The 24,499-nt window shown below is 33.8% G+C and overlaps 1 protein-coding gene across 2 annotated transcripts; it reads left to right on the top strand.

Moving 5' to 3' along the window:
- The first annotated feature begins 14,884 nt into the window (after positions 1-14,884).
- On the top strand, positions 14,885-21,592 carry LOC107615102 (AP2-like ethylene-responsive transcription factor ANT). 2 transcript variants are annotated; one of them, XM_088499889.1, is made up of 9 exons: positions 14,885-15,514; positions 15,633-16,254; positions 17,057-17,139; positions 18,024-18,032; positions 18,263-18,351; positions 19,231-19,304; positions 19,445-19,495; positions 19,848-19,924; positions 20,798-21,592. In XM_088499889.1, exons 1-9 carry the CDS (start codon positions 15,340-15,342, stop codon positions 21,358-21,360), a joined length of 1,743 nt encoding a protein of 580 aa, XP_088356015.1. In that variant the 5' UTR covers positions 14,885-15,339; the 3' UTR covers positions 21,361-21,592. The 2 variants fall into 2 exon arrangements, with proteins under 2 accessions (XP_088356015.1, XP_088356016.1); XM_088499890.1 differs by lacking the exon at positions 18,024-18,032.
- The last annotated feature ends 2,907 nt before the right edge of the window (positions 21,593-24,499 follow it).

The following is a 24,499-nucleotide window of genomic DNA, read 5'->3' as shown; positions in this document are numbered from 1 at the left end:
GATTTTTTAGGCCCATAACAGCAGCCATTACCTATACCCATAACAACAGCCATTATTTATAAAAAGGTTCAAATTTATCACCTAAAACAAATTGTACTAAAACGGACAATTAACGGTAAAAATTATTCCTTCACTGATACACATTAAAATATAGATAAAAATAGTATGTAAAAATAAAATATAGAATTTAAATAGTACATGAATTAAAATATGGACATTAACAAATTACTAGTATGTAAAAATAAAATATAGAATTTAAATAGTACATAAATTAAAATATGGACACTGACAAATTACTAAGTACATCAAATGAAATATAATACCCAATGTTCTTTATAACAGGTGTGCACGATTATAATGACTTCTTCACCACCTACCAATCTGCTGCTTTCATGACATTTAAGTTCAAAAAACAACATAAACAGTCATCCATCAAAACTTCACATTTCTAATCCGTTGCTACGAATAGGGGTGTGCAAAAAAACTGGTTTGACTGAACTGAACTGAAATTGAATTGAAACTGTTTTAAATAAACCAATTTTTTTAAATAAAAAACTGAACTGAAACCATAATTTTTTATAAAAACCAGTTTATTAAAAACCAGTTTTATGGTTCAGTTTAGTTTTAAACCAAAACAAAACTGGTTTATTGACATCAGTAACTTCAAGTCTTCAATCTTCCAAATCAAAACTGGTTTGAAAAATCTGAAAAACTCAAAAACCCTAATCTCGCCGTTTCAACCTCCTCTCTCGTCTCTCCCCTTCTGCCGTTGCAACCAACCGACCGCTGCCACCGTCAGAGTCACCGTCGTCGAACTATTCGCCGCCGTCGAACTATTCGCCCTCGGCCCTCACTTCACTCCACTCTCCGTCGGGCAGTAGGGGTGTTCCAGCGTCACTGTCCAGCCCTGCACGGCGCACGCCTTCCCTTCCGTTCGCAGCGCCACCGTCCAGTCCTCCCCCTACAGCTTCCACCGCCCGGATCCGTCAAGGCGCCAGTCCCTTGCGCAGTCACCGTTGTTTCTGTTCAGCCATCTAGCCCCATCGCAGTCGCCATCTTCGCTCAGTTTCTGTCTCCTTGCTGTCGTCGGTTCCGTCGTACCCTGCATTTGGAATGGAGCTTTAAGTAATTTCTGTTTCCCTCTTCAAATTATTTGTTCTAATTTAATTTTTATATGATTAATTGTTCTTGGTGCTGTTCTAATTTCTGTTTCCCCTTCTAATTATTTTTGTTTCTGATTTTTGGATATTAGGCTGTTCTTTGGTTCTTCTAATATTTTATTTAGGGTTTTGGTTTTGTTCTATTTTTGGTTGTGTTCTAATTTTTATGATATTCAATTTAAATCTAAGAGATTCCTATGAATATGTAATTTAATAGCGATTGTCACAAGTGTTAACCTGCTAGAATGGATTTGGCTGCAGCTTCTTCAGGAGTCCTAGTGTAGTGCTGATTTTTGAAAAACACATCTACTGAGTCACAATCAGAAACTATATATCTGCAGTCACATTATGTAGCATGTTCATATTTACTATAAAGACAGCATTAAAATACAAAGAACTGAAAATGTTGCCTAATTTTACCTACCCATTTAATTTCCACTTGTCACGAATAACCCCTTTAAGAAGGTCAGGGTCTGCACAAGTTGGTTTGCCATTAACTTGATTATAAGAACACATGACACTTGCAACATTGCCCTAATGCCCCTTTGTTGTTGCTATTCTGATCATAATATATTCACTATTTTGTAGAACAGAATGTATTGCTTGTGAGTTAGATTTCTCAATTTAATTTTAGCATCTTGGTTTAATGAACTTGGTATTTTCTTAGTAGAAACTAAGAATTTTTATTACATAGAGATGTACTAACACTAGCAACCATTTAAAAAGAGTCTGAGATGTTTATTATTGGAATGATTAACATGACACATTGCTGGTTTGATATTCTACTATGGTAAATTACATTTCATAACTTTCACGTCATTTCTTAGCATAAATGCAACATTTAATCTTTGTCTCTTCTGGTAGTTTTATCTTTTGTGAGTGGTAGATGACGTCTTCTATGCATGTATATATGTATGTTGTCTAATTGTAAACGTTGTAGTTTTTTTTGGGGCGGGGAGATAATTTTCCTTGTCCTTGTATCTGATTGTTGCAATGTTGCCACTTCAGAATTCTATGAAGCTTAAACTCATGTTTCTTGCTTGGGGAATAATCTTCCATTACATTTTGTTTTGCAGCCGGAATTGTAATTGAGGAGAAGAATTGGCCACCATTTTTTCCAATCATACATCATGATATTACAAATGAAATTCCAGTTCATCTTCAACAAATTGAATATGTTGCATTTTGCTCATTGTTAGGTATGTTTGCCTATCTTTTGACGGTATTGCTTTAATTTGTATTATCATGTTGTTTTCAGGCTAGCAACTCTTGAGCCATTGGCAGCATTGCTTTGTTACATTTTGACCTTAAATAAAATGTATCTATAATGTGTATTCTGCATGTTATGTTTTTGGAGGTGACATATGCTGATCATATTCAAGTATTTCTCCTAATGTGTGTGATGAGTTGCTTATGAGTTATGATTAGTGTAACACTTTCTAGTGCTGTATTATTTCGTGTGTTCCTGAGGCAAATATAATTGCCGTGTTAGATACTTAAATGCAGAGTATCATTAACTTTAGCATTTCAGACACTTGCAGCTTTAGTTAGATACATGGTTCTTTTGTTTCTAATATGCAACTATCATATATACTTTGTTGAAAAATAAAGGACCAGCCATAGTTTGTTTCGTTTCTCTATTGTAGCAATTTTCAAGAAGTAAAGAAAGGAATTTTCTGTCTCTGTATTTTTGCTTAAGGTACCATGGTAAAACTATATGCTAGATGTAGTTATTGTAAAACAAATATATATATATATATAGAAAATGAATTTTATTATTAAATTGAGAATCTTAATTATGTTCAACGGACAGGAATACATACAACAAATTTATTATTCAACACATTGGGCTGCCAAAGATGTCTGAGAGAGAGGAGCATTCAAATCCTGCTGTTTCTCCTGCTCATCCCTCATTACCTCCTCAACCTAGTGGATCTTCTGGGCGTAAGAATCGATCAAAGATATGGGAATATTTCATTCCAATCGAAGGGATAGAGAAGTATGCAAGATGTAAAAACTGCAATGGTCAAATAAAATATGCGGGGGGAACAAGTGCTATGCGGCAACATTGGAAGCGATGTTTTGAATCGAACAACGAACAGAGCAAGAGACAAAGGATAGAAGGGGGAACAAGTGGTCTTATATCCTCACCAAGTGTTACAAAGTTTGACCAAGCAGTAACTCGAAGTATCCTTACTGAGATGTTTGTGACTGAAGAGCTACCTTTCCGATTTGTAGAAAGAAATGTGTTTCGAAGGCTCTTGCATAGCATGCAACCTAAGTTTAAAATCCCTTCGCATACTACATTGGCCCGTGATATACTTTCTTTTTATGAAACAGAGAAAATGAAGTTACAAAGTTATCTCTCTCATCATTGTCAAAAAGTGTGCCTTACAACTGACACTTGGACGACATCGAGTCAAAATTTGACTTATATGTCTCTAACGGCACACTTTATTGATAATGATTGGAAGTTGCAAAAGAAGATATTGAATTTTTGTCGGGTTGAGGGTCATTCAGGAGAGGTACTTGGTAGAGCTATTGAAGGTTGTTTGGATGCTTGGAAATTGCATCAAGTTATTACTGTAACGGTTGATAACGCAACTTCTAATGATGGTGCAATTTTATACTTGAAAAAGAGATTAAATGCATGGAATAGTCTTGTTTTAAAGGGGGACTATCTTCATATGCGTTGTTGTGCTCATATCCTAAATTTGATAGTGAAAGATGGCTTGAAAGAGATTGATGATTCAATTACAAGAATTCGCAATGCAGTCAAATATGTCAAGTCATCTCCTATGAGATGTGAAAGCTTCAAAGCATGCATTGAGCGGGAGAGCATCAATTATAAAGGGCTTGTTTCTTTGGATGTCGAAACTCGGTGGAATTCGACATATTTAATGTTGGAGGCAGCATTGAAGCTTCGAGCAGCGTTTGATTTGCTTGAGTTGCAAGATGATAAATATATTAATGAGATGAGCAAATCTTATGGTGTGCCTACAAATGATGATTGGACTTATGCAGAGTCAATTTTACCATTCTTGAAAATATTCTATGATGCTACATTGCGCATTTCTGGGAGTTTGTATGACACTAGTAATAAATATATGAAAGAAGTCTTTAGCATCGGAAGAAAAATCAAGTTGCATTGTGAAAATACTGATTTGAGCATAAGATTAATGGCGTCCAAGATGCAAAGGAAATATGATAAGTATTGGGGAACTCCAAATGTCATTAACATGTTGTTGTTAATTGCAATTGTGCTTGATCCATGTCACAAGTTGGATTTTGTAAATTAGATTTTGGATGAGTCATTTGGTGTTGAAAAGGGAGGAGAACTCAAGTCAAAATTATTTACTTGCATGAATTCCCTTTATAATCACTACCAAGGCAAAGAAGATGAATCTCAAAGTAATCAAGATGCAATGATCAATGAAGAGGATGAAGATGATATCCTGAATATTTATTTGCAATCAACTGGACGTGATTCAGATGCTAAATCTGAACTTGACAGATATCTGAAAGAAGATTGTGAGCCTAGAAACAAGTCGGCAGAGTTGGATATTTTGGGTTGGTAGAAGGGAAATTCAACCCGATTTCCTATTCTTGCACGTATGACTCGAGAAGTTTTAGCCATACCGGTTTCTACAGTTGCTTCTGAGAGTGCGTTTAGTACAGGAGGAAGGATTATTGACCCTTATCGGAGCTCCTTGACACCATATATGGTGGAAGCTCTTGTATGCACTCAAGATTGGGTAATAGATGACCCTTTTGGACTAATTGAAAATTTTGAAGAGATTGAAAAAGCTGAACACGGTAATATACTTTTTTTTCTTATTGCTTGTTTGTTACTAATTGTTAGTTTTCGATAATTAATGAGATATTTTTTTCTATGTAGGGAGAAATTCTTCAAGAAATGTCGGCACGCTTGATTCTCTTGAAGATGATTAGAATTTTGTAATGGGCCAAAATTGTGTATTTGTGTTAGATTTGAATTAGTTTATTTTAACTTCATTTAGGTTAGTGTCATATTATATCATATTTTGAATGTTGTCATTGAACAAAAAGTAAGACTATGCTTTAGTTTACTAGTATGTAAATATTTTATGATTCTTTCAACTTTTGATTTAGAGAGAGAGAGGGGAGAGAGAGAGAGAGAAAGTAGAAGGGAGAGAGAGAGGGGGAGAGAGAGAGTGGAAGGGGGAGAAAGAAAAAGGAAGGGGGAGAGAGAGGGGAAGGGGGTGAGAGATGGGAAGGGGAGAGAAAGAGGAGGGAGAGAGAGAGGAAGGGGGAGAAAGAGGGGGAGAGAGAGAGAGGGGAGAAGGGAGAGAGAGAGAAAGGAAGGGGGAGAAAGAGGGAAAGGGGAGAGAAAGAGGAGGGAGAGAGAGAGAGGAGAGAGAGAGTGGGAAAGGGAGGGGAGAGAGAGAGAGAGATAGAGAGAGAGGAGAAGGGAGAGAGAGAGAGAGAGAGAGAGAGAGGAAGGGGGAGAAAGAGGAGGAGAGAGAGTGGGAAAGGGGGGAGAGAGAGAGAAAGGAAGGGGGAGAAAGAGGGGAAGATGAGAGAAAGAGGAGGGAGAGAGGGGAAGGGGAGAGAGAGAGAGAGAGTGGGAAATGGGGGAGAGAGAGTGTGGGAAAGGGAGGGGGAGAGAGAGGAGAGAGAGAGTGGGAAAGGGGGGAGAGAGAGAGAGAGAGAGAGAGAGAGAGAGAGAGAGAGAGAAAGAAAGAGGGGAAGAAGAGAGAAAGAGGAGGGAGAGAGGGGAAGGGGAGAGAGAGAGAGGAGAGAGAGAGTGAGAAAGGGGGGAGAGAGAGAGAGAGATAGAGGGGGAGGGTAGGGGAGAGAGAGAGAGAGGGGAAGGGAGAGAAAAGGGGAGAGAGAGGGGAAGGAGAGAGAGAGGAGAGAGAGAGGAAAGGGAGAGAGAGGGTGTAAAAACTAGTTTTAGCCTATAAACCAGTTTAAACTGGTTTTTTTGAGGGAGAGAGAGGGTGTGAAAACTAGTTTTAGCCTATAAACCAGTTTAAACTAGTTTTTTAAATTAAAACCAGTTTTTTTTATGAACTGGTTTAAACTGGTGCACTGTATTATAAACTGGTTTAAAACCAGTTTCTTATGTGACAAAGCAGTTTGGTTCAGTTTCTAAACCATTTAAAATGGTTTAGTGCAGTTTCAGTTCAGTTTAGAGAAAAACTGAACCATGCACACCCCTAGCTACGAATACAAAAACTACAAAATTTGAAAAAACATATATTACTTTGCCAAAGCACCATATGCCCATTTAGGATTAGTACATCTATCATAGCCCCAAATAATACCCAAAAAACATAAAACAACTAAACAGTAAGTTTTTTTAATAAATGTTAATAACAAGCTATATATAAAACTAGTGTAAGACTCGCGCTACGCGCGAGCTATTTGTAAATCTATTATAAAAATCTCGTATTACATGTTCAATGTTACTAATACTTGTAACTTTTTAGCACAAAAAATCTCTGGTGTATAAACATATAAAAAATTCATTGTAAAATTTTATAGTCTATTCTATTAGTAGCCCATATTAATGATTTATTTTTTGGGCTCATGTCGGTTTAATGGTATTTTAGGCCCATAACAGCAACCATTACCTATACCCATAACAGTCGCCATTACTTATAAAAAGATTCAAATTTACCACCTAAAACAAATTGTACTAAAACGGACAATTAACGGTAAAAATTGTTCTTTCAATGATACACATTAAAATATAGATAAAAATAGTATGTGAAAATAAAATATAAAATTTAAATATTACATGAATTAAAATATGGATATTGACAAATTACTAGTACGTAAAAATAAAATATAAAATTTAAATAGTACATAAATTGAAATATGGACATTGACAAATTACTAAGTACATCAAATGAAACACAATACCCAATGTTCTTTATAACGGGTGTCCATGATCATAATGACTTCTTCACCACTTACCAATGTGCTGCTTTTATGACATTTAAGTTCAAAAAATAACATAAACAGTGATCCATCAAAATTTCACATTTCTAATCCATAGCTACGAAGATTTGCAAGAAAATCCAGCAATTATCAACACAACCATTGAACTGGCCTGTGATTGTGAGTGTTTTATAATTTTCCACTTCCATATTATGAGTAAAGGCCGCTTGTCTTCTCCCACTATAGCCGATTGAATGACTTTCGTCCAAGATAAATCTTGTTATAAATTTTACAACTATCACCTGAGAAAAAAAATGTCACTTAATCATATAATGTATTCAAATAATGACTTTGATTATGCTCTTCATGTATTTCTTGAACAGTATCTATATTGACTCTGTTCTGATCCTATTACACTGGGTAATAGTTGGAAAAAAAGGTCTTTTCGAATCAACTGCACATGTTATAGCAATAGGTTGCTGTAATTCGAAATTTAGTGTGTATGAACCACTGTATCAGTAATAATATATTATTAATTAACTTATGTAGATAACTATTTTGAATCATTTTATGATAATAACGACTGCTTCATTATTCCAGCAAATTTATTGTTGATTATTTTATACACATGTTGTGCAGTCAACAATACTTTCAGATCCCCGCTAGTGATAACATTTTGGACAATGGCTGTAACACCCTAACTTTTAGCACGTCATGATCGTACCAAAAGTAAGGCGTTACTAACCCATTTTCCTTTATTATCTATTTAATATTGAGCATTTACGTCGGTATCGCATTTCAGTTTTTAAGAAAATTCCACAAAATTTTGTTTCTATTAATTAAAACCACATATCAAAGATCTTCAAATAATAATAATCATATAAATACTATTAATAATAAATGATATACAAATAAATTCAATATAAAGATTGAATACAATACCTATCCCTCAGGATAAACTAGAAACTAAAGTAACGGGCGAGAGAACTCTATAAAAGCGACAGGAATCATAGGTAAACCTACTAATCATCCATAGCTTCATACTGAGTCTTTGAACTTGTGCCACTGAAATGGTGGAAGATTTTGGGGTGAGAACAAACCATACGTTATTAATAGGAACAGAGAATGTCGTGAGAGTAAGGAAATAAGTTGCAAATAATCACTTTTTAACTTTAAATAATTACCTTTAGAACTCTTTAAAACTCACTTTAAAGACTTTTGTTAGTTCTTAGTAAGTTAAGTCATTTAAGAAAATTCCAGTCAGCAGTAACAACCGAAACCCACAACAAACATAATAACTATAGCACACAAAGAAAAACAAATACAACACATACACAATCACAGAAAAATACAACAAGCAAGCACAACCAAATACAAATGTGCAAACATCATGATGCATGTCTATCCCTAACGCAGGCCATGAGCTCATGTGTCGGTTGCCTATCCGCTCCCGATATTACCCGGACACGAGTCCCAGATATGGCTTTCCAGATGCATACAGTGTGCTCATAAGTCTTACGGCTAGGCCGCATACAGTGTGACTTTCAATGTTTTTCAATGTGCTTACATCTAGAAAACAGTTCTCAGTGTGTGGGCATTCCCACTATACATTTGGTACTAAGGCCCAAACAATGTCACATCTGCTTTCCTGTTGCAAACAGTCTTTTAAAGTTTTTCTTTATCTTTGCTCTCTGCTCTTCTGTGGCAGATGTTCTTTTAATAAATATATTCCTTTACTTTTTGTTCTCCTTCTTTTCTTTCTTATCAAACCAAACTCATATCATAATTTAAACGATATCTCTTCTCAAAAGATTGGATTTAAAACATTATACTTTTCTTGATAAATTGAATTCAAATAGAATAAATATTTTCTTAACTAAATAAATCTCAAATAATTTAATTTTCCAAAATCAAATCTTTTAAAATAGCATTTCAAACAAAGTCTCAAAGATTATAAAATTTCAGCAATATTTCTTCTAAAATTCAGACTATGCCCCCTTCCAGGGTCCCAACCAAACAATCTCTCAATCATTTCGAATATCAAATCCTTTTCAATAATCAGATCATTTTCAAATATCAAATAATTTTTAATAATCAAATCATTTTCTTTTTACCAGCACTATGAACTCTAAGTCATGGTACGTCTCAGCCGGCACAGAAGGGGTTGGATCACCAGCGGATGCCGAGTCAGATGCTTTCACTCAAGAAGACAGCCTTTAAGGTATTACCTGATTGACCGACCATGCTTAATAAGGAGCCTGATGTAATACTGTTATTTTCAGCCACCTCATCCTACTTACAGTCCTTTCCTCCGTAACTTCCTTAAGTCCCAGACTAAAGGGTTCAATATCCAATTCCTCCTGCTAAGCCAGGGAAGTCTAGACTTGCTGCAAGTTGAGTCTTGTCTAGGAATCAAAAAGAGATGGAAGAACTCTGGAAGGTGAAGATCCTAAGCTAAGCTGAAAAGGTTTTCTCTAGAAGAACGTCAACCTCACCACGGAAAAAAATGAAAATTCCCACCAAACACGACTTCTAACTGTTGATTGATGAGGAACCTTTTTGAATCGACCGTATTCTCCTCATGGCTACGAAGCTGCTTCTGTTATGTTATAACGAGGAAAAAAGTGCGAACCAACCCAACAAACAAGGAAAGGATGCCCTGATAAGCATCTGAGATTAAAGCTGCAAGGTCAGTCTTTTCTTTCTTTTAGGAACACTCCCACGTACCATTGATTTAGCTGAATTAGCTATTGCAGAAAAACCTTTTTTTAGGGATAGTGAAATTTTCGATCTCTCACTGGACATAGGATCAAGGGACGAGAGAAGGTCGATCTCTACTGATTGGAGTGCTCTGCCAAAGAAGTGGTTTGACCCAAAGTCGGCATGCAAGACGCTTGGGACAATTTTGAAAAAATCCACGAATACAATCCCTCAAAGGTGGTTCTTGGTTGAACGTTAGGAAACCCTAACAAAAATGATAGATAGAGGGTCTTCAGTATTTGGGATGGATGTGAAGCGGCGTCCAGCTCGGGCTGTTGGGCCAACCCACCGAGGAGTCTTCGCATTAAGACTTGGAATCATGCCTGGTTTTCTTAAAAAAAAGGACTGGACTTCAAGCAGCAATGAGAGCAAAGGCAAGGAATTGATGCGCCCCTCCAACAAGAAAAAGGGCTTGGCTCGATGCATGTTGAACTCTCGTCTCGATATGAGCTCTTTTTTTAGAGACCAGAACACCGTGACTGAAAATTGAATGAATAAACAGATGAGTTCGATTCAAGCATCTGAACAAGAATGCCAAGTGGGTTCAGATACCCCCTATTTTCTGAGATCGAAGGCAAGGTTTTTTTTGTGAGTTTGCCTCGATTTGGTACCACTCTCACGGCCCGCACCGAGCTGGGAAGGCATATACTACTAATAGTAGTCCGCTTTCTAGACATTGCTCTATATGATACTTATTATGTGGTAGCACATTTCCATTGATCCAGTTGAGACATGATTGATTCAGACAAAAGAAATTGCCTCCATATAGACTGAACCAGGTATGAGCAAAATGGCTATATTTTGATAAGTTGGGCACTAAGGAGCCTGAGAAAGATGAACGAGTGATTAATACTGCTAGAGGTATCACGTTCTACTTTCACCTCGATCACTACCCCCGTGTCTGATCTAGAGGTAATGTGTAAGCAAGTGGGGGAAAGAAAGTTCGAGGGAATATTCTTTAACAATCGTGGCAGTGAAGTAATGAATATTATTATTTTCATTATTAACTCTTTTTAAACATCAAGCAGCGAAGCACTACTGAGCAATTCACGTATCACTTGAAACGTCGAAAAACTTCTTCTCCTAGTGCATTCTACCGACGCTGGGGGACTGATTTATGATGTCCATGTTGACCCGCTGTCTCCAACATGGACCTGGTGAAATTGAATTCTCCGTGAAGATGAAATTCTTGAACCAATAGTAGGTCCAGATGCACACATGGTTTCATTTAAGGCTACAGGCTCGGCTTTTTTTCCTTACTGCCTGTAGAAATGTGAGATTTGTTATCTCAAGTTCAGATAGCATCAGTAACCACTTCATGTCTTGCTCACTGCGAGTTTGACTTCCTCAGATGCAGCGACTCCTTATATCTCTCCTGCTTGAGATATTGACTATTGGGGATATTTTTAAGAAAAGAAGACAGAAGATAGTTGACTTGACCCACATTATAGTCATATACTTTCTCTTCTGGCCTTGCCTTCTTCCGGAACGGGTAGATACTATCATCCAACACCTGGTTAATCTATTTCCAAAGCCAGGAGAAACTTGAACATCGTACCTAAAGTGACAGATAGGGAAGAGGAATTAGATGTACTAGATAGAGGGAACTTCCTGACCTTACGAAGGGTAGTAATCATTTCGTAGACTTTTTAAATGATTTTATTACTCCCTCCGGGTATTTTACTACTGTTTTACCAGTCTTACCACGCGCCACGCTCAATTCAATGATCAAGCAAGATGCTTTTCTTTTTCTTTTTTTTTTACAATTACAAATCAGATCCAATTTATAATCCTAAGGTTAGCAGCTTTGCCTTTTCCTGGAATCGCTCTCTATGGGCTTCTGTTCGCTCAACCATTGCAGAACCACCAGACAACCTTTCTAAGACCTGATGGAGGGGCAGTATAGCTCTTGATTGATCAACGCGAGTGAACTGTGCTTAGACGTGTTGGGGAGGCCAGGGAAAGACGAATTGGATCGTTCGGTGCTTTCCAGTCTACTGAATCAGAGCCATTGGGATCACTCTCAGTCTCCTTGTGCTTACGGGGCATAATAACTTTATTGCCAATTTTTTTCTCACGACGATGAAATAGCCTGTTTTAGGGCATAAAATAAACCTTATTTATGGAAGAGAAAACCTTAGCTTATAAAATAAGACATTTGGATCAACCCCGTGTTTTTAGGCATCGACCCCCTTGAGTTCATTTGCATAGTTGCTTGTCTTTTTATCGCAGCGCTTACGAGGAACTCCCCGTGCTGCCCTACAAATTCTTGTGAATCCGGAATCCATGCTTTGATTCAAAAGCCCTAGCTAGTGATGAATCCCCAGTAAGATTGGAGTCTTTCAGAGGTGAGTAGGGTGTCTTCCATAGAGGAGGAGGATTTAAGGTTCCTTACGTTAACCGGAAGAGACAGAGAAGGAAGAAGAGCTGGAAGCTAGAGAGTTGCTGCCTAGCTACAAAGAAAAGTGAGATTAGATCGAAAGTCATCTTTTTTCCAACCAACTTGCTCAAACGTAGATAAACGACTCCAGGGATTCTCTTTCCTCGGTATGCCGCCTCTCCTTCCGTCTCCTCCAACTAAGCCATCCGTTCTGGTTGGTTGTCGTCCATCCACTATTGGGCTACGGTTTCTGCTCGACACTCCAAAACCTTCCCAATCTAATTAATGTCGGAGATTTCCGGGGACTTTTTTATTACAAATCCCACGCAATCAAAAGGCTATTCAACGACGGTGCGATTTCATCTGTTGGAGGCGTAACCACAGCAGTTAGGTCTACTCTAAAGGTAGTTCCGTTCTCCTCGGTGGACAACGTAAGAATTTGTCGTCCAATTGAATCTTCTTGAAAGAACCTTTCTTCGTATGACTTCTCGGTCGAATGAATACGAAATAGGACATCTGCGGTCAACTCATTAGGCTCATGACCTGAAAACTGCAGGTTTGAATCCTGCCCCCGCCTAATCATCTGAGGCCGTAGTCAGCCTCAAGTGAAGTGAGCCATGGGATGATGGGACACGAGCGCTAATAAGATATATACTCTACTTGTTCACCTGTGTTGGTTTGGGGTACGGTTAGTTCACCGGGAGGATCACCCTCCCATATATATATATATATATATATATATATATAGGGCAGGTAGGGGAGGGTATCACCTAAATCCGACTCCCGTCTCGTCTGCCTAAGACCCTGCACCAAGTGGGTAGGGTAAAGTGGCTACCATCGAATTCTGGTAGTGTTGCCATCTCTAGGTGAATTACAACTCCTCTAATGAAAAAAGAGTTACGAATGCGGCTTTGATATATTGGGAACTGAAATTCTAAAGTCAATATTTATATTTGAGCGTGGCACTCATTAAACTCTAAAATTCAAATAACATAGGATATCTAGTTTATTCTCATTTAATTCCAAATCAAAAGTAATAATAACTTATCTAATTCAGCATTTACGACAATAAATGAGATCACCTTTATAAAGTCTTTTAATGTGAAATAACTTAATTTGCGATTATAATTAATATATGTATTGCTCATAAATAGATTAGAAAGTTAATAATTTTCTAACAATAAATTATATCAATTTAATTTAATTTTATCACTCATTCTTAAAAAGTTTAATTATTATCTCGATCCCTATAGTTTTACCAAATTTTTAATTAGGTTCTTTTTTTTCAATTAAGTTTCTATATACCATATAAGATTTTGTAATTAAGTCTTTACAGTGACATAAACATTGGAATTAACGAAATATTCCATTAATTCTAATTCTTTGTCACGATAGGAATTTAACTACAAAATCTTATATAGTATAAAAACCTAATTAAAAAAAATTATATAGTGACTTAGTTAAAAATTTAGTAAAATTATAAAGATAGATAAAATAATTAAGTCTTTTTAAAAGTAATTATATTTTAATTGTGTACAAATATTAATATAAATATAAATTTTATTAAATATTTATAAAATAATTTTTTTATTAATTATAATATATCTTTTCAATGAATATTTATATTATATAATAATATAATAAATATAAATTAATTAATAAATTATTAAAAAATAAAATAATAGCTATTTTAGTATAAAAATAAAATTAAAAAAGATATTTATTGTAAAAATAACAGTGACATTTCATCTAGTTATTTAATTATCAGACAAGTCAGTTAGTTCAAATATATATGACTTATATATTAATTGAATCAGTAATTTTTTAATTTAGTAGTTTAACTAGTTCCATTATCGGTTAGATTTTAATAGCTATGTTGAATAGTACTTAAAGTTACCAAAATTTTAAAAATATAAGATGTTCGCAACATGGCAACATCTTATATTAAAGTTGTAATTTACTATTATTAGGATCTTCTAGAAAGAGTCTAAAATCCTTATCAAAATGTTTAGTGGAAAATGATTATTATAAAAACAAAATTAAATAGTTAGTATTTCATATATTAGTAACAAATACATTTTTTAAAAATAAAAAATAATAATAGTAACACGTGTTTTAAAATTGTTCTAACAAGAAGTACAATTTATATTTAAGTTTATTATTGGTAGAAAAGTTTTGAATTATTTTACTAGAATTATATTTATACATTAATTATCTTAATAAAATTATTAAAACACCTAGAAATATATTTTTTATAAAAAAATTATACATTTATAAAATTTTATTTTTCCACAAGAAATATTCACTTAGTACTAAAAAAATAAATGGATCAAATAATTTAAGAGAGAACTTTTATTTTCTTAGTCTAAATAGTAATTTTATAAATTTGCTTTTAATTAAGAAAATTTCAACGTATTTCGATCGTTTTTCATTCAATTGATAATTTAAAAATAGACACTTACTTAGAAACAGATAGAAATTGATAACTTTTATTTTTGGTAAATAGAATAATTGTTAATAAAATACTTATTTATATTATTTATGAATTATTTAATTTGTTTGCAAGACACTGCTACATGCCATGGCCACCTCTGCACAAATCTGAGAAAGAAATGAAAGAGCTGGCACAAAACCCAATACTTTCATTAGAAAACACAGACACGGCTTAGAATATAAGACGAGAAAAGCTTTGTCTAAAACTCTCACCTCTTTATTCACTTGCACTTGCACTTGCACCCACCAACATCATCTAAAACCAACCCAACCCAATCCCAAACAACCAAAAGAAAAAGAAAAATAAAAATTCACACTTGTAGACTTGTAGTACTTCTAGACTTGTAGCTATAGCTTAAGGAGACCCACTCAACCCACAAGATATATATCAAAATTAAAGTTCATACGATCTTATCAAAAGAAAAAGAAAAAAAGGGGGTATACTAGTACTTGAAGATTTGAACCCCATCCCAATAGCATCCATCACCACCAGCTTGGAAGTTTGAGCTTGCTCAAAGTCCAACATTATTCTGTATTCTCTGTTTTGGTGGGTTTAGGAGTTTATATAATTTTCTTGAGAAAAGGAAGAGTTTTTATTTGTGTTTGTTAGTGAAAAACATGAGCAATTGGTTGGGGTTTTCTCTGACTCCACACCTGAGGATTGATGAAGAATTTGAGAGACAAAATGAAGAGCGTGGAAATGGAGGATCTTATCCTCCTCCTGTGATGCCTTTGCGCTCTGATGGCTCTCTCTGTGTTGCTGACTCCTTTTCTCGCTCTGCTGCACCTCATGGTATTAATTCATTCATTGCATGCTACTTGCTGCTTCTTCTTCAACAACGTTTTTGCATGTTGATAAATTCTTCTTCTCAAAGTTTCCTTGTTAATGGGTTGTTTTATTTATGTTTTAGAATGGAGATATGAGAATGCAATGGGAAGTGGAAATTCAAATGAAGAAGGTCCGAAGCTTGAAGACTTCTTAGGATGCTACTCAAATCCATCACCACTTGCGGAAACCAAAGCATTTTGTCAGCAAAACCGAAACCAAAACCAACAAAACAACTTCTCAAAGATCAATATGAATGTTGAAACATCATCGTCACTGTTCCAATCATTCAATCCCTACAATGATAGCAGAAGCAACCACAACCATCATCATCATCATCATCATGCTCTCATAGCCGGCAACGGGGTTTACAAGTCATCATGGTTGGCACAAACTTGTTGCTCATCTTCATCTTCAGCGGAGGCAAATCAAAATAGTAGTAATAATAATAATAATAATGGTGAGTGCAATTTCCAATCTCTGTCACTGACTATGAGTCCGAGCAGTGTTCAACAACAACAACAAAATGGTGGGGTGGTGGTGGTGAGTGGAATGAACCACCAAGTAGTGCTTCATAATCAACATAATCAGGTTGATGATGACACTCGTAAAAGATCCATTGCTAAATCTCAAGGGAGAGAACCGGTGCCTCGAAAGTCTATTGACACTTTTGGCCAGAGAACTTCTCAATACCGTGGTGTTACAAGGTAATGTCTAGTAATAATATTAATATTAATAATGAGAGAAACTATATTCACCAATTATAGCATAAGCCAACTCAGTTAATTCTTATTTTTTTATAATGTCATTTCATACATTTTTTTACATGCATAATTTTATGGTAAAAACTCAGGTGATGTCGACTTCAGAAGTTGATACTTGAGAACTTGAGAACGACTCTCAGGTATCAACTTCTGAAGTCAAGATAACTGAGAGTCGTTAAATGAAAATTTAATCAAATCAGTCAAATCATTTAGCAACTCTCGGGTATCAACTTCACGTGAGATAAGAAAAATCATATTATCAAAAATAAGAGTGTGTATTTTCAATAATAATAATAATAATGTTTTTTTACTTAATAATGTGGTTTTATTTTTCCTAAAATCTCATAAGGTTAATGAGAAATATTTGATCCTACTTAATTATACCACATTTAATATAAAAGGTTTGTAAAAACTAAAAAGGTATATTTAAAAATTTTATTTTTCCGTAAGAAGAAAAAAAAAATCTGTTGTTGTGTTGTTCTTGGTAAAGCACATTTACATATGTTCCAATTACATGTAACCTGCTTGGAAGATGATACAAATACTAAGTTTTTAAGTTTTGAATGTATTAAAGTGTTTAAAATTGTTCTTTAAGAAAACTTCTTTTATTTTTTTTAAATCTTTTTACAAATGCTGTAGTTATTAAAGCAGTAGGTAACAAAATTATAAAAAAATATATAATATAGGATTCATCAATACACATCTTGCTGAATTGTTCTTACCTTTGGATGCATTTTGTTATTAGGCATAGATGGACGGGTAGATATGAGGCCCATTTGTGGGATAATAGTTGCAGAAAGGAAGGACAAACAAGAAAAGGAAGGCAAGGTGAGAAAAACGTTTACTTATTTATTTAATTATTTATTTACGGTCGGTCATTGACCAAGGTCCAGTGGCAAGGTCCCTTTGGTTGACAAAGTAAAATTAATGCACATTATTTTCTTATATGAAAGTAGCAATTCTTTCTTATTTACAAAACAAATAGTTGCTGCACCTTAAATGAAGCAACTTGTGGGAACTTTTTTTTTCCTTTCAATAAGCAAAATAAGACAAGTCCTTTTTAACATTTTGCAATTAATAAACAACTTGAGTTAATTACTTAATTTAGTAGCTAGTTCACTTATTTAAACAAATAAATGTCAAAATTAAATTCTATCTTGTGCATGGACTTAAGGTAGCGTTTGGAAAAGAGACAGAGATTGAGAGACAGAGACTGAAACTGAAATAAGAATGAAACTCTAATTTAATTTGTATAAAGGATAAAGTTGAAATTAATTAATTGAAATGAGAGTATTTTAAGTATAAAATGTTATTAAAGTTTCAGTTTCGGTTCTAAAAAATTTCAGTTTCGTGTATCCCCACTTTTAATTTTGGAGGTACTGAATTACTAAAATTTTGGGAACAAAGACTGAAATTTTAGTACCAGTCTATGGGCTAATGATCCTGAGTCCCAATCTCCTAGTTTCCGTCCTAGTATCTCAAAACAAACGTTAGTCTTAAAATTTGTCTTTTAGGTGTGAGGTTAAAAAATATAATGAGTAAAAAAAAAGCAATTAATTAAAGTTCAAGAATTACACAATATATATATATATATATATTATTTGTCTTATTTTGAAAGAGAATATACTAACGGTCTGCTTTTAATTTGATGCACTGGTTGGATTCTTCTCTCATTTGAAATCATGGATGGGTTGTTGTTCAAATGTTCACAGTTTACCTTGGTAAGTGAGTAGTTACATTCTCACATGCATATTGCAATATAGCTGTTTGCTTCTTTACCATGTTTGTGAATCTTACTGTTCAGCGTAGCACGTTAAGTGGTTAGATACGCTACTGAATATATTAGTATTAATTATTTTTATTGTTGTTGTGCATTGGTAGCTGTGCTTGTTTTAATTTCTGCACATATATAATTGATTCCTATTGGCAACTATTATTAATTTATTATTAGGTGGTTATGACAAGGAAGAAAAAGCAGCAAGAGCTTATGACTTAGCTGCACTCAAGTATTGGGGTCCAACAACTCACATAAATTTCCCTGTAAGGTTTCTGCTTCTACAGTTTCTTTTCTCCTTTGGAAAAATTAAAGTCTTCCATTTTAATTTTTCTGCGGTTTATTTCTAAATGACTAAATATTTGTAATTATTCTTATGCTAATTATTTGATCATAACAATTAATTAAATTAAAGCTGTTATTTAGAAAACTGATTAAAATATTATGGAATTTCATTTTCATTTTGTCTCACAACATTTGTCACCTCCATCTTTTTATGTAAAATTTATTGTGAATTGTCTGTTATACCGTTAAATTAATTATCATGTTAGTAGAAATTCAATGTAATTTTTATTTTCCATTTTTCATATAAGATGTTACTTCTAAAAACTTTCCATTTAGATTATTCTTGATTTTAGAGCTCTCAATATAGCCAAAGTGATAGATAATTTCCTTTAATTTTCATGCATTGTTAGTTTAAAAAATGTTATACAGACAACTAATTGTTTGTAGTCATATCAGTAAAATTAACTTATTTTTAAAATCAATTATTTAAAAAGTCATCTAATCGTATAAATCTGATTAAATAATCATATAAAATTTTCAGTCAATGAACTATAGTTCAAATGATATAAACCCTCTCCACCTAAAGGTTTCGGGTTCGAATTTCACTCTTAACTTTGGGGAAAAAAATCATATAAAAATTTTTACATTCTCAATGTATCAAAATTAAATTCTATAAAAAAAACTAAAAGTTTTGGTGTGTATTTAACTAATGTAGAAGCTATATGAATCATTATATATGGTACCTGTGATATATAAGTGGAGTATTTAATTTATGTAGCTTGAAACCACAATATATGTGTTTGGTACATGTAGACTGTAGTAGTGACTCTACATATGTCTATTGCTTCTTAAATGCTCAGTTAAGCACTTATGAGAAGGAACTTGAAGAGATGAAGCACATGAACAGACAAGAATTTGTCGCCAATTTGAGAAGGTACCATTAAATTTCTATCCATGTGATTTTTATTTAGTAACTATTTAATTTTTCTTTTTTTCTTAATTATTAATTCCCCGTTAATCAAAATTCATTATTATTATTATTATTATTATTATTATTATTATTATTATGTGCAGGAAGAGCAGTGGATTTTCAAGAGGGGCATCTGTGTATAGAGGCGTGACAAGGTATGGCCAAAAGTGATGTGCTTTTATAATATCATTAATAATAAAGTTCACAATTAAATTATTTACTGCAATTTCAGCTTTTTCATTAACACCAGCAATTATTGCAAACATCCCCCCTTTTTTTTCTCCTTGTATTATTTATTATTGAAAAACTCTGAGATCAGTCATTTTTGGTAATTTTTGTCATCATTTGATCAGCACAAATATTAAATTATTTTTAACAAATAAATTTTACTAATTCATATGTATAAATTATATGCTTTTTTGTGTGTAAAATTCTTATAAATATTGGTGTAAATTATTGTTCGCCGTAGCATTGCACTTTTTTATTATTATTATTTTATTGTTATAGGCACCATCAACATGGAAGGTGGCAAGCTCGTATAGGAAGGGTTGCAGGCAACAAGGACTTGTATCTTGGTACATTTAGTAAGTTCTGCCACCAACCTCCCTCTATTGCCTCTCTATTCTAAGCTCCCTTATTTTCCCACTTTATATTTAGTAATTAATTTCTTGAAATGACTTAAATGCATTGTGTTTGAAATTTTAATAAAGTCCACACTCATAGATTATCATATATAGTACAGGATGTAAGAAGTTAATTTTGATCACTATGATATTGATATATACAATGTATATGCCTTGTAAAAAATTTATATTTCTAATAATAATGTGAACATATTTTATCTTTTCAACCTTTTACTTTTTAATTCCAATAGGCAGTAATTTCTCCCGTTAGAGTAATTAAATGCAAAGGTGCATAATACACAGATAAAATAATTATAATAATGGTGTGGATCTAATAGAAATTTTGAATATAAAGTTATACTGAAATGCTAACCACTATTTTTGGTAGAGAATCCGTACTACTAAATTGTTGGTGCAGGATGCACCAATTTTATGCTAATGTATGGTAGTGAGATATAATGAATTGAAATTTCTTCAGTGAGGAATGAAGATTTCAAGTTTTAACTAAATTTTTTGGGAGAATGTGTATTGCACATACATGATGAAATCTTTTTTTTTTTATATTTTAATTCTATTTCTAATTTTCATTCTTTATTGAAAAACATTCTTTACCATAGTATGATCCATAATGTATATGCGTTCTATAGTATCATCACATGTTTAATAATCGTGTGAATATATCTAATAATGTTAATCTCCTATACCATAGAATCATAAATTAAGCTTATATCTCTGGGTAGAAAAGGCAAATTAAATGGAATTTTTTCCTTTTTATTTATTTTTTTATAATTTATGTTGCATTGGTAATTCTAATTAGCTTTAATAATTCTATAGGTACACAAGAAGAAGCTGCGGAAGCTTATGACATTGCAGCAATCAAGTTCAGGGGAACAAGTGCCGTGACCAATTTCGACATAAGCAGGTATGACGTGAAGAGGATTTGCTCAAGTTCAACCCTAATTGCCGGAGACCTTGCGAAACGGTCTCCTAAAGACTCAGCTCTAGCCACCGCCGAGGACTTCAACTCATCCGGTTCGGCCGCCACACCTTCTCAACCAACTCCACTGGCAATAACTGATGGTGAACAACACTCTGATGAGTTGTCCAACATGGTGTGGAATGGCAACAGTGACGAGCAACCGCAGAATGAGAGCGGAACCAGCAACAGCAATGTCGCTGGTCCATTGTCGCAGCAGGTTTCGCCAAGCAACAAGAACGAGGCGAACCCGCCGCAAAGCCCCAATGAATTTGGGGTCAGTGGAACAGATTATGGACATGGATATTTCACTCTGCATGGACCACCAAAATATGATGATGGAAACAATGAAAATGAACACAGGATTGGGAATTTGGGTTTGGTTAATCAAGTTCCTATGTTTGCTTTGTGGAATGAATGAGGGGAAAGTTTGGGAGTGTGGAAAAGAATTTTAGCATAGAAAAAAGAAAAAGAAAACAAAACTATGATTAGAAGGAAGAATTATTGAATTATTATTATTATTATTATTATTATTATTATTATTATTATTATTGTAGTTTTTGTAATGGTAACTTAACTTTGTTCTATTCTCAAGGAAGGGGGTGTCAGAATTACAATGTTGATTAGTTGCTATTGAGTATTGTATTTGACTATTTGTATGCATGCTAACATGACAAAGATTATCTTGTATGGGCAAAGAGGAAAATCAGCTTAAATCAATCATAGGTTTTGTAATGTGATAAAATCTCAAATATGCCTTGTGTCACAAGTTAAGTCAGTGTTGGTTAAATTAGTTAGTCCCAGTCAGCAGAATTAGTTGAAGTTAGTTATCTAGTTGGTTAAGAGTCTTATTACAGTGAGATATTTAATTGTAATTGTGTGGTTGAGATTCACTCATGTAATTATGTTATATATAAGCACAAGTGAAGTTCTTCATTTGTAGGATTCACCTTTTTCATTTCAACGAGAAGGTTCTCATAGAAACCCTCTGCTATGAAACTTTACTCTCTTTTTTCCTCTCTCAGATGAAATAGTTGAATTTCATAATACTCATATGTAAAGGGCCATGATTCTTAGTGCCTATGTTATGTGTACATTAAAATCAATTACTAAAGTTAATTATTAGTATAAAATACACGTTAGAATACAAATACACATTAAAAATAAATTAAACTACATATATATTTATATACAAATACATTAGTGACTGATTTTAGTGGTTAAATTTGATATACAAATAACATTTTTTTAATTCCTAGTCATGTTATATATCTAAAAGAAAAAGTAAATTCTTAAATTAGTCGTTATGTATTTATGAATAAGTATCTCATAGTTTTCAATTAAATAATCATTTATGAGAATAATTAATTCTGTGATAGTAAAATAACTAAACTTGTAATAAATGAATAATAAAATTTGTTTTTAGTAATATAATAATAAAAAAATTATCATGTGTATCTTCATCGAAAACTGCTTGAGTTTGTCATGCACATTAAGGATGATGACAATAAATCAATGGAAGGACACAGAAAAGAAAACAGGAACCGTGTCTTTTGGTACCAAGACAAACAGAAGAGACAAAGAAGACGAGGTATTTGTTGGGTATATAAAGATGGTAAGATGACAAAATCTATAGTGTTATGGCTTTAAGACACGATTAGATCGCTTTCTTTAGAGAGATATTTGTTCACACACTTAGTTGTTATAGAATTGATGATAATACTTTTCCAAGATATAATGAAACTTAATTAGCAATAATAAGAAATTCTCAATTCTCTTAAACTTAAAAAAAAAAGGAGAAAATAAGGTTTGACAAATAATTTCTTGTTCAATCTGTTTTAAGTAGAAGGGATATATATATATACCAAAAGTCGCGTACAATGTTAAATGGTTGTGACCTTCTGTTGTTGTGTGAATAGTCACAACCCTTTAATTGTTATTATGTGAATAGATACAATGTATCATTTCACACACTAACCATCACATACATACGTATATGACCGGTTAATATTTAACTAATTCAAAATCGGTTCAAATTGTTTAACCGCTCACTAAAATATTAATATTAATTATTAATAAAATTAATATTAATAAATATAAAATTTGTAAATATCCTTTAGTATTTTTCCTGTTGGCCATGACCGCATTAAACCTTGAAACTAGTGGTCTACTAGAATAAAGTTAAGTTCCCATCATTTAGTAATAATAGGTTTTAATCTCATTTTAGCAGTAGTCTCTTTAATTTTATCCCTTGACAAACATTTAGTCAAAGGGTCTGCTAAATTTCTTTGAGATCTTACATAGGTGGTGGTAATTACACCATCATCTATTAGTTGCCTCACAAACTCATGTCTCAAACTTATATGTCTAGACTTTTCATTATAAACTTTATTATATGTTCGATACATGGTTGATTCACTATCACAGAAGATTAAAATGGTTGTCGTCTGGGAGAACCCGAGTACTCTCTTTCGGATCCAGGACTGTGGCCACAGCTTTATATCATATAACAAATTTCTTAACCATTCTGCTTCTTTACCTTTGCCTGATAAAGCTACAAACTCAGCTTTCATAGTAGAATGTATAATACATATTTGTTTCTTTGAGGACACACTTATTACTCCACCACCTATGGTGAAAATTCATCATGAAGTGGATTTGTTATCACTAAGATTTGTAATTCAACTTGCGTCGGAATAACCTTCTAAAACTGTGTGATAATCACTATAATGTAATCCCAAGTTTATGGTTTTCTTGAGATAACCAAGAACTCTTATTATAGCTTTCCAATGTTGATTGCTAGGCTTTCCTGTAAACCTTGATAATTTGTAGATCCTTTTTATTACTACGATATGTAAAACCATATGTAGATCCTTTTTATTACTACGATACCTCTCAATCATCCTTCTTAACAGGTATATCGCTTCAGTGGTAGATCTACCTGGCATAAAACCAAATTAGTTTTCTCTTACTTGTGTCTCTTGTCGCAGCCTCCGTTCTATCACCCTTTTCCCATAACTTCATGGTATGGCTCATGAGTTTGATCCCTCTATAGTTCTCGCAACTTTGTATATCCCCTTTATTCAATCGGGATATTATCGGGTCTTACTGTCCTGCCATTTTTCATCCGCTTTAGAGTCTCTTTTATTTCGAAGTCTCGAATCTTTCGATAATAGTCGAAGTTTTGATCTTCTTCCCTCGTACATAACCGACCAAGGTTCGGAAGAGTATTCTGTCCTTCATTAAATAACTCATAGAAGTAACTCTTCTACCTTTCATTGATCTTCTCCTCTTGAGCCAATACCTCCCCTTCTTTATCCTTTATGCACTTAACCTGATCTAAGTCTTTCGTTTTTATTTCACGGCTCTTTACGATTCTATATATACCTTTTTTCCTTTTTTCGTGCCTAAGAACTGGTAGAGACCCTCATATGCTCTTGTTCTTGTTTCGCTGATAGCTACTTTTGTTTCCTTCTTAGCCGCCTTGTATTTTTTCCAATTATCTGTGTTGCGGCACAAAGACCACTCTTTAAAGTGCACCCTTTTTGCCTTTATCTTTT

The sequence above is a fragment of the Arachis ipaensis genome, chromosome B9 (genome assembly GCF_059453495.1).
Source record: "Arachis ipaensis isolate K30076 ecotype BB chromosome B9, ASM5945349v1, whole genome shotgun sequence".
In the NCBI taxonomy this organism is placed as follows: domain Eukaryota; kingdom Viridiplantae; phylum Streptophyta; class Magnoliopsida; order Fabales; family Fabaceae; genus Arachis; species Arachis ipaensis.
This window is presented reverse-complemented; position numbering and strand designations above follow the sequence as displayed.